Source organism: Arachis hypogaea, chromosome 1 (assembly GCF_003086295.3).
Source record: "Arachis hypogaea cultivar Tifrunner chromosome 1, arahy.Tifrunner.gnm2.J5K5, whole genome shotgun sequence".
Taxonomy (NCBI): domain Eukaryota; kingdom Viridiplantae; phylum Streptophyta; class Magnoliopsida; order Fabales; family Fabaceae; genus Arachis; species Arachis hypogaea.
The window spans coordinates 1,101,732-1,113,877 of record NC_092036.1 but is presented as its reverse complement, the minus strand read 5'-3'; the positions used below and the strand labels follow the sequence as shown (position 1 = coordinate 1,113,877).

The window sequence follows — 12,146 nt, the reverse complement described above, 5'->3', positions numbered from 1 at the left end:
AATTATTTATCATGGATACTAGATGCTGAAATCCATCTTGATTCAATGGATCTTGGAGATACCATTAAGGCTGAAAATAATGCATCCCAGAAGGATAAAGCTAAAGCCATGATTTTCCTTCATCGTCATCTTGACGAAGGATTGAAAAATGAATATCTTACATTAAAAGATCCTGCAGATCTTTGGAAAGACCTTGAAGAAAGGTATAATCATCAAAAAACGGTGATACTTCCTCAAGCCCGATATGAATGGACGCATTTGCGTTTACAAGATTTTAAATCTATAAATGAATATAATTCTGCAATATTTCGAATCACCTCCCGAATGAAATTGTGTGGGAAAAAAATAACTGATCATGATATGTTGGAGAAAACTTTCTCAACCTTCCATGCCTCAAATGTGCTCCTGCAGCAGCAGTATCGAGAAAAAGGGTTTAAAAAATATTCTGAGTTAATTTTTTGCCTTCTTGTTGCTGAACGCAACAATGAGTTGTTATTAAAAAATCATGAAGCGCGTCCTGCTGGCGCCGCCCCATTTCCTGAAGTAAATGCGGCAAATCATTACCCCAGAAGAGGTAAATGGCAATGTTTTAATAGCAAGAAAAATTATGGAAGGAAAAAGAATTATATTCAAAAGAGAGGATCTCACCAGAAGTGGGATAAAGAAAGGAATATCGGCCAGAATAAATCAACAGAGGATAAGTGTTTCCGTTGTGGTGGAAAGGGCCATTGGTCACGTACCTGTCGTACCCCAAGGCACCTAGTCGATCTTTACCAGGCATCTTTGAAAAAGAACGACAAAGGAAAGGAAACAAATTTTGTTTCAAATGATGCTGAGAACTCCACCACTCATTATGATGTATCTGATTTCTTTGAGGATCCTGAAGGAAATATTGGTCATTTGATCAATGATGGAATAGTTTAATATGCGGAATTGTGAAGTATATATGTAAATAAATAATGTAAAAAACTTATTGTTAAGTTTTATTTTCTATGTATTTAAGTTTCAAATGTGATGTACATAAATAATGAAATATTAATGTTTATGAATTTTAAAATTATTAAATGTATCAAATTTTAAAATAAAATTTCAGTATATAACATTATTTTATGTACAGTGTTTCTTAGGAAAATAATTTTGATCAAGTATTCAATTTAACTGTACATACTACTCATTTTATTATTATTTGTTTTTGAAGAGAATGGCAGTGATATGTAATGAAGATGTATGCCTTGCGGATAGTGCGAGTTCACACACTATTCTCAAAAGTGATATATATTTTACCCATCTTGTGCCAAAAGAAGAATATGTTAATACTATTATTGGCTCAGGCAATGTGATTGAGGGCTCCGGAAGAGCTATAATTTTGTTTCCTGGAGGAACAAAATTTATAATAAATAATGCACTGTTATCTACCAAGTCTCGAAGAAACTTGTTGAGCTTTAAAGATATTCGCCGAAATGGATATCATATTGAGACTATGAATGAGGGAAATCATGAGTATTTATGTATCACAACTCATGATTCAAATAAGAAAGTTATATTAGAAAAATTACCCTCACTTTCATCTGGGTTGTATTATACCAAGATTAGTGCAATTGAATCACATGCCATTGTAAACCAGAAGTCTACTAGCCCAAATGAATTCATAACTTGGCACGACCGTTTGGGTCATCCGGGAACAACCATGATGAGAAGAATTATTGAAAACTCTCGTGGACATTCACTAAAGAACCAGAAAATTCTTAAAGCTAGTGAATTTTGTTGTGCTGCATGTTCTCAAGGGAAGTTAATTTTAAAGCCATCACCAGTAAAGATTGAATTTGAGTCCCCTGAATTTCTAGAAAGGATTCAAGGTGATATATGTGGACCTATTCATCCACCATGTGAATCTTTTAGATATTTTATGGTCCTGATAGACGCATCTTCGAGATGGTCACATGTGTGCTTATTATCTTCTCGCAACCTGGCGTTTGCAAGATTACTGGCTCAAATTATTCGATTAAAAGCACAATTTCCAGAAAATCCAATTAAAGCAATTCGTCTTGATAATGCTGGTGAATTTACTTCCCAAACTTTTGATGCTTATTGTATGGCTAATGGAATAAGTGTTGAACATCCAGTGGCTTATGTTCACACACAAAATGGGTTAGCAGAATCACTTATTAAGCGCCTCCATTTAATTCCTAGACCTTTGCTTATGAGAACAATTCTCCCAACCTCGGTTTGGGGGCATGCTATTTTACATGCTGCAGCACTTATTCGTTTGAGGCCAACGAGTTACCATCGGTTCTCTCCTATGCAATTAGCTTTTGGCCAACAGCCAAATGTCTTCCATTTAAGAATATTTGAGTGTGCGATATATGTTCCCATTGCACCACCTAATCGCACCAAAATGGGACCCCAAAGAAAATTGGGAATATATGTTGGATATGATTCTCCCTCTATAGTGAGGTATCTTGAGATACAAACTGGAGATGTATTTAAAGCCCGGTTTGCGGATTGTCATTTTGATGAATCAAAATTTCCAATATTAGGGGGAGAGAATAAGCCTCCTGAAAAGGAACTTAATTGGAATGCATCATCGTTGATGCATTTAGATCCTCGATCAGGGCAATGTGAACTGGAAGTTCAAAAGATTATACATTTGCAAAGAATAGCAAATGAATTGCCTGATGCATTTTCCGATACAAAGAGGATAACCAAATCTTATATACCAGCGGAAAATGCCTCAATTCGAATTGATGTCCCAGTAGGACAAATAGCCACTGAAGCAAATTCACGCCAGAAGCGTGGCAGGGCGGAAAATGCCCCAATTCGAATTGATGTCCCAGTAGGACAAATTGCCACGACAGCAAATACACGCCAGAAGCGTGGCAGGCTTGTCGGTTCCAAAGATAAAAATCCTCGAAAGAGAAAAGAGGTAAATAATATTTCTGTTAAAAAAGACATAGTAGAGACACCTGCAGTTGTCCAAAATTCTGATATAACGCCAGAAGACGTTCAGGTACCTGAAAATTGTGAAAATGACGAGATCTCGATAAATTATGTCTTTACAGGAGAGAAATGGGACCGAAATAAGACAATTGTCAATGAAATATTTGCATATAATGTGGCGTTGAATATCATGCATGAAAATAAGGATCTTGAGCCAAGATTAGTTGAAGAATGTCGACAAAGAAATGATTGGCCAAAATGGGAAGCAGCCATGAAGGCTGAATTAGACTCACTTGCAAAACGTGAAGTCTTTGGACCTGTAGTCCGTACACCTGCAGATGTAAAACCTGTTGGATACAAATGGGTATTTGTGAGAAAACGAAATGAGAAAAATGAAGCCATGCGCTACAAAGGCCGAATTGTGGCACAAGGTTTTTCACAAAGGCCCGGTATAGATTATGAAGAAACGTATTCCCATGTAGTGGATGCGATAACTTTGCGTTATTTGGTCAGTTTATCTGCATATCATAAACTGCATATGCATTTAATGGATGTGGTAACAGCCTATTTATACGGCTCATTAGATCGGGATATCTATATGAAAGTCCCTGAAGGATTAAAGATATCTAAACCATCCAGTGAATATTCGCAAGGGTTATACTCAGTCAAATTGCAAAGATCTTTATATGGTCTAAAGCAATCTGGACGAATGTGGTATAATCGTCTTACTGAGTATCTGGCCAAAAACGGTTTCAAGAATGATGATATCTGCCCATGTGTTTTCATAAAGAAAACTACATCTGGGTTCATTATAATTGCTGTGTACGTTGATGATTTAAATATCATTGGGACTCCTGAAGAGATTCCAACAATTATAAAAACTCTAAAAGAAGAGTTTGAGATGAAAGATCTTGGAAAGACTAAGTTTTGTCTCGGCCTGCAGATCGAGCATATAAAAGGTGGGATCTTTATTCATCAAACAACATACACAGAAAGGATCTTGAAAAGATTTTATATGGACAAGTCACATCCATTAAGTACACCAATGATCGTAAGATCTTTGGATGTGAAAAAGGATCAATGCCGTCCTAAAGAAGAAAATGAAGATATCCTTGGTCCTGAAGTACCATATCTTAGTGCCATTGGAGCGCTAATGTATCTTGCTAATAATACGCGACCTGACATATCATTCGCGGTGAATTTACTAGCAAGGTATAGTTCCTCTCCAACCAGAAGACATTGGAGTGGAATCAAACAAATTTTTTGATATCTTCATGGAACGGTTGATATGGGATTGTTTTATCCCTATGGATCCAAGTCACAACTAGTTGGCTATGCAGATGCCGGATACCTGTCTGATCCACATAAAGGGAGATCTCAAACAGGATACCTGTTCACATATGGTGGTACAGCTATATCATGGAGGTCCACGAAACAGACGATAGCAGCAACCTCCTCTAATCATGCTAAAATACTGGCGATTCATGAAGTTAGTCGCGAGTGTTTTTGGCTTAGGAGTCTGATTCAATATATTCTGTCATCATGTGGACTGATTGATCATAAGATAACTCCAACTGTCCTGTTTGAAGATAATACAGCATGCATTGCTCAACTTAAAGGCGGCTACATCAAAGGTGATAGAACAAAGCATATTTCTCCCAAATTCTTCTTCACTCATGATCTTCAAAATCAAGGGACAATTGATATCCAACAGATCCGCTCAAGTGATAATCTGGCAGATTTATTTACAAAGTCGCTCCCAAAATCCTCCTTTGAAAGATTGGTACATGAGATTGGGATGCGCCGATTTTGAGACATTAAATGATGTCGGCATGAGGGGAGACTGTACTCTTTTTCCCTTGGTCAAGTTTTTTTCCCATTGGGTTTTTCTTGACAAGGTTTTTAATGAGGCGGTCTCCGTCACAAAGGATATTGTACTCTTTTCCTTCACTAAAGTTTTTTTTCCCATTGGGTTTTTCTTTAGTAAGGTTTTAACGAGGCAATAATCCTGAATGGTCATCCAAGGGGAAGTGTTATGATAAACAGAAAGGATATGGATGCCCATGCAAGTGACTCAGTTTTTATGTTACCAATAGAGAATGAAATTAATATGGGTTGAAAACATTCCTCCCATATGCTTATAAATAGGAGGTTAACCTCCGTTGTTAATACAGACAATAATAAACAAATACTCTCTTTTTATGTTGCAATCAAATACTCTTCTCTTTATATTTCTTCTACAATTCTTTCTCTTATTTTATTTTATTAGTATTCTAAATTCTCTTTTCTATTACCCTTTACATATTATATTAATAGTAATATTAATCATCTTTATTATATTGAGATAGTAACAATAAACATATACGATTTTCTCTCTCTTTATTTTTAATACTTCTTTCTATCTTTGTATATATATACACATTACAACATATAATATTATTATATATATAAATTATTATTGAACTAATTATTTTAATAATAAAATCTTCTATTTATACATCTTTATTTTATATATATCTGACATGTTGATCTATCTAAGTATAAAACATACGTGTTATCAGTCCTCTACTTTTGTTAGAGTATGTGCATCAAATATAATTGAGGAAATGTATATTCCGATCTTTAATTATTTGGACGAAAAATTAAGCGCACATTTACAAATTGAAATTAAGTCAATAACTTTACTTTGAGTATCTTTATTTGGTAACTCTCTAACTATAGTCTTGGGTCTAAGATGAATACTCTTGCCATATTTGGCTATCTAAATGACACGGTACCCATTTCAACTACTCTCAATTTGTCTCGAATACATGGTTCATTTTCATTTTTCTCCCCCTTTTTTTCTCTATGCTAGCAAGCAGCAACAGCTGTTATACAATATTTTTCAAAAAAAAAAAAAAACGAAAGTATCTTTGTTAAAAGAAATCATTTATTACTGAATGTTAAAAGACAATTATTTATTAATTTTATTAACAAACAAACACTAAAATGATGAGGCCACAGTCTGCTTCATTTTAGAGAATCTGACATGCAAACAGCTCTACAAAAGACGCGGGACTTAGCAGCCCCAAATTACCAGCCGTTCTCCCCAACCGCTCCAAATTGCCTGATTTGTTGCGATTCCTACTCGTAAATAATCCCCCGCTCCAAATAAACTGAACCGAGGCGGTATTGGACCCTCACCGCAACAGATAACTTTGGGGGGAAGGGGGTTTTGCCTCACTAAAATACCCGTCCAAGTTACAGCACAAGGTTCTTTCCTCTCCAGCTTCCTTCACCGCCTTTGCTCCTTTCCCAAGTTCTCTCGTCGTCGCTCAAACGCTAGCCCCTCTGTTTCCTCTAGTTTGTCAAATCTGCTCACCATCTCCTCCGCGAAGTGCTGTGCGTGATTCGAATCTACTGCAGCTGCACGAGCGTCCTGCCACCGTCGCCTCCAACCTCCGTCGCCTCCACCGCTGGCCATCGCAGATTTTTCTCCTTCACCCCATTTTTTCGCTAGGTTTTACGTTTTTACAAGAGGCGAAAGGCTCCTCACCCAATCCAAACCGTACTTCTGACCTAGATCTGCTCGCTGTTCATGCCTTCCTCTTCTGCTCTGCTCATTTGCTTCTGGTTTGTTCTTTTTTATTTTATTTTTTCTGAATTTTTTGTTCACTCTGAATCTCTGAATCTAGTTTTGCTCTTGGTTTTTGCACTAATTTGATTGCTTTGCTTCAACAAAGAAGAATAGAAAGCTCAATAGAGAATCTATCTAGCATTTTTCGTTCAATATCTACACCAAATTTCAATTTGCAGTGTTAGAATAATTTTTACAAATATTTGCTACTAAGTTTCAATTTGCTGATATGTCGTCCACCGGCGGGTCACGCATTCTTGAAGGATACCTGTCGCCGTTCAACAAAACCGCCGTAAAAGAGGGCAAAGGAGCTTGGCGCCATTGTTGTTGGAAAGACCAATCTAGATGAGTTCGGTATGGGTAGCACTACTGAAGGTTCTGCATTTGAGGTTCTTCAATTTTCTTTAATATTTAATTTCAAGTATTTGCGATTCTGTTATTTCTAAAACTAGCTTATAGTTAATTTCGTGCTAAGCATACTTAATTATATTGCATTGCATTTTGTTTTAATTGTGTGGATTGAAGTCTATGCCTGTTCTTTCCATGTTCCAATTTGGGTGAAATGAATCGTGTAACTTTTTCTAAAAACAATTTTCTTTTTAGATTCATTTTGAGATAGTAAGTGTAAACTTCACTGCAGATAGAAATTAAGCTCAATTTTATTGTTGAGGTTTTCGAATTGAGAGATCTTTATATACTATGCACCTGCTACATGGTTCTAAAACCATGGTTGCATTGCTGGTACTCATGGATGTGTTATAAATTTAGCCAAGCTTTATGAGGTCTGGATTCTAGTGTTCTTGCTATGACCCATTTATAACTGAGATTGGTTTAATCAGTTGATGTGTATGTTCATTCAATAGGTCACAGCCAATCCATGGGATCTTTCTACGGTGCCAGGAGGATCGGCAGCTGCAGTTTCTGCCAGGCAGTGTGTGGTATCGCTGGGAAGTGATACTGGTGAAAGCGTGAAGTTATCAAAGGTATTGGCATAATTTGTCTATAAGATGGGCAGTTGTTGAAATCATTGCAAGTGTTTATTTTTGTACATCTTGTTATTAAATCATTTAACAGTCACTTTTTATTCTTGTGTTGATATATTCGTTCTTCCATCCATATTTGTTCCCTATTTTCATCAAAATTTTCTATATCTTCTTGGTTCAGATTATGCTTTCAGGTTAATTTGATTTAGATTCTGTTTATATCTTCTATAATTCAAGTTATTTGTTGCTGTATAGAGTTAAAGGATTTGAAGGTACCACTATTGTGTGTTTGGGTTGGTCTGATGGATCGGAACATTAAGTTCATATATAATTTCTCTTTTTTTTTAAGTGTCTTCTTGCGTTTGTGAATTGTGACATGGGGAGCCCCATTGTGGCTCATGTCCTTATGTTGTTTGATAAAATGCCTCAACGAAGTGATACATTTGTACTAGATGGAACTTCTCTGTGTAAAGCTAAAATTTAATTATTTTTTCCATTTCAAGGTTGAGAATTGTTCCGTATAGCTGCTTGGTTGGTTGTTTATTGCACACTACCTAATAAGATTAGAGCTCCAACACTTTATTGCTTCCCTGGTGCTAAAATTAATAAAAATTAGTCATTAATGTATTTGATCCTTGTGTATGTATTTGTAGAAAAATGAATTTCTTCTATTACCGATCAATTTCTTAGTACTCAAGCATTTGTAAACACCATTTTATTGAAGTTTGCACTAATTTTTTACTTGTTAAAGTAGACTTATGAAGTGATTAGCTATTGAAATTTGATTTAAACTGAGATGAAATGAATTCTTGGATTTTTCAATTCCATGAATACAGAAAGTTGCGTTTTTGTAAGTTTTATTTATTAGCTACAGGTTCCACATACAATAGTTTAATGTTGAAACCTGTTAAAAAGAAATTTGTTCGACACTTTAGATTATATTACCTATCAAGTGGTACAGTTTCACAACAGTCTGAAGTTCATTTTTTTCATTCTATCGGTAAATTAATTTTTGGCATTAGTGCTGCCAGGATTTTTCAATTATAAATCTTGAACTGGACAGGGTCTGAAGGTACCTCCTTTTTTTCCTTAAGTGATTAGTGTTTCTGTCTTTAACGTGTGGCAGAAAGTGATAATTCACATTCCTAATAGTTCTTATCTTTTGGAGTTTTAAGTATTAATCTGTGTTATCCAATTCAAACTCCTTTAAAGGGAGAAAATGAAAATCTAATTATCTTTAAATTAAATATATAAAATTTATACATGATAAAAATTATAAATTAAATAGTGATTTAACTTTTTTTATTACTTTACATATCTCTGAATTTTCCCTAATATCCTACAGAGCATGATGGCATTGAGACTGTTACATCAAGCATCCCAAATTCTACAAAAAAATTTATTTAGAAAGTGATAATCTTTTAAACACTACTCATAATATAAAAAGTGATGATATTTATAGAGGTACCTACATTACTAGCAATCTCATTATTATACAATTTATCAGATGCACTCATGATTATTTCTTCTAATCAATGATGTGCTAATCTTCATTTACTAGGATATGTATTGTTATTGACCAATTACATTTCACTATGTCGTTTTGGGATAAAAAAAACTGCATCAAATTTTCCTTTTCCTTTTTAATTAGTATTAATTCGATAGTTAAAATTTTTCAATTCCTGCAATAATATATGTTCAATAAGATAGTAAACAAAAGAATATAAAATTATTGCACATCTGATAAGTGATAACCAAAAGTAAGAGACCGGGTATAAGAAAAATTCACCTAATTATGTTTTCTTTACAAAATTGCAGAAAGATTAAAGAGTTGAACTTTTCAAGTTATTAGCTATTTACTACTACCTACTACCTAATTATCATGTGCAAGTTCATTGACATGTATAGTTTTGCAGATGCGTTTGGTGAGAATGGAAGGCCAGCATCAGGTGATGAAAGTGCTGTACCTCCGAATGCTTCGCTCCAAATTGATCTTGAGTTGATATCTTGGAAGGCTGTATCTGACATAACCAAGGATAAGAAGGTTCTCAAGAAGACCTTGAAGGAAGGAGAGGGGTATGAACGTCCCAATGATGGAGCTGTGGTTCAAGGTAAAGCTTTTGATCTGCATTACATATTTTCGTTTTCTAAGATCAATCCTGTATTACAAAATTAATATTCTCTTGATTTGTGTTAGCATTGATCAGACATATTCTCAGCATTGACATTGATCCAGAATCTCTTGAAATAGCATCTCTTAATGCTGAGGAACTTAAGGTATTTTATATCTCTGTCGAATATTATTCTAAATTATTACAAAGGTTTCACATTATCCAAGTCTCTTGTTTGAATTAAACAATAAGATTTGGTGTATTTTGAATATTGTACATCAAGGCAAAGTGTCTTAAATGAATAAAGCTTGGGATACTGTTGTAATAGAAAAAGATGAAATAAAAGTTGGTCAATTATATGCTGTAGATGCAATAAATGGAATTTTTCAATAATTATTTAAAGGTTGGTTATTAATAATTGATACACCATTCTTTTTTATTTAATTAAAACTTCAGGTGGATATAGATTTTATTCAGTCTAATGTCATGAACTTGAGGTGGAGAGGTAACTTTCCATTCATTCCATCCCATTTTATGAGTTCATGTATTGAACAATAACCTGAATTGAAGCAATCTTGACACTTCATTGGCATTTTGGAGCAACAACAGTCTGAATTGAAGGCTTGTTTTCTGGTGCAATTCGCTGCACCTTCCCTCCTTTCTTTTCTGGAATTTTGTTCTTAGATGGATATGGAAAATTCTTTGTGCTATTTCACTTCTCAAATTGATTAACCTTACGCTTTGTTAATCATGATATTGTTTATTTAGTGTTTTTCTATGTTAATATTTAAAGTTTAATAAATATGATGTAAAGAAAATAGGTTATAGTGAAGAAAAATGGTATAAACTATTGTAGTTGGTCAGTTTTTTTTTAAGCTCATGCATAAAATTGCGGCGGTTCAAAACCGTCGCAATTTTTTTTAAAGACCCACACAAAATTGCGGCGGTTTTACAACCGCTGCAGTTTTTTTTAAATCAACTAACCAAAATAGCAGCGGTTTTGCAACCGCCGCAAAATCATCAACCTGATTTGCTGCGGTTGTGCCAGCGGTTGTGCCAGCGGTTTCTCAAAACCGCCGCAAAATCAAATCTCCACCCCCTAACAGACGACGCTTGTGGAACCGCTGGAATTTCGTTTTGCGACCGTTAAAAACCGCCGCAAATCCCTGAAAAATCCGCCGCTATTCGGCGTGTCTCTTGTAGTGCAGTCACTCCACCACGCGGACATAACTCAAGACCGACACATATATTCAGCATATAAAGAGACTTCAACTGTTTAGCACCATAGAATCTCCCACCAAAAGAACATGTTAAGAAATAAGGGGCGGGATCTGCATGTGAGATGTGACCTCCCATTCCCTTACCTCCGCATAATAAAATAATAGGTGTCCGAAAGAATAAATAAATCAATTTTGACAATTACATAAAATTACGAGAAATATATATTTACTACAAAATGCTATATAATTATGAATAATATCTAAGCCAATTGTTCATAAGAGTTTTATTAACAAATATTTTAAGGAAAAGCATAGGTACCAACATATTATCTGTTATCTTATTGCCAACAATGATTAGTTATTATATTTTAAACACATATAAAGAGACACATCTAAAAATATATTTATAAAGACATTTTTATTAAAACACAGTTATAAAAAAGACATTTTTATTAGACACATCCACAAAAACATTTCTATTAAACACAATTATAAATAAGAATTAGCAGATGTTGGCAGAAATGATGTTACTAACGTAGCGAAATTGATATTTTAAAGATAATCTTAATCATGCAAAAACAAAAAATTATCAAAAGTTAAATTTTTTTATACATTTAATATTATGAGATCTTTAAAATTTATTTTTTAAAAAACGTTTTATCTATTATTAATAAATATTTTTAGAATATGGATTAACTAAACCCTTCTTTATAGCGTTTTCCTTTTCTGAAAGCTTACAAAAGCGAAGAGCCACAATAGTTTCGTTCCATCCAACTTGCCTGCTAGTAAACTTTTAAATTGGTATTGAACTTTGGGTTTTCAATAAGTTTTCATTATTATAAAATTTTCAAAAATATATATTTTTTTACTTTTCGATCACTTTTAATAAAATTTTTAATAGCTATATTAGATAAATAAATTTTTAACAAAATTTATTATAAGACGAATAAATTCTAAAATGTAAACATTACAAGACAAAGCAATAATTCTCCTTCCGAAAAGATCAATTCGTTTTAAAATTTTTAAAATAATCAATTTTTTTTCAAAAACAAAAGATCTAATTTACTCTTTGTCTGCCCTATCTACATCATAGTATCAACTTGACACTGAAGATATATTAAAAATTTTTGTGTGTATCTAAGACATTTCCGGGGGGACACTGAAGTAAGCAAATCTCATTGATCGTAAACAAAGTGTAGGGATATATTAAATGAAGTATGTCTGAATAAAACATCTAACATTTAAAGTGGAAATTCAAGTGTAGTCGATTTCACGTAAA

The 12,146-nt window shown here is 34.0% G+C and overlaps 1 protein-coding gene across 1 annotated transcript; it reads left to right on the top strand.

Annotated features, from left to right (window-relative positions):
* Positions 1-7,279: 7,279 nt before the first annotated feature.
* Positions 7,280-10,522, top strand: LOC112789187 (uncharacterized). Its single transcript, XM_072203502.1, has 5 exons — positions 7,280-7,294; positions 7,417-7,536; positions 9,428-9,647; positions 9,734-9,813; positions 10,104-10,522. The coding sequence occupies exons 1-5, from the start codon at positions 7,280-7,282 to the stop codon at positions 10,203-10,205; spliced, it is 537 nt and encodes a 178-aa protein (XP_072059603.1). The 3' UTR covers positions 10,206-10,522.
* Positions 10,523-12,146: the final 1,624 nt, after the last annotated feature.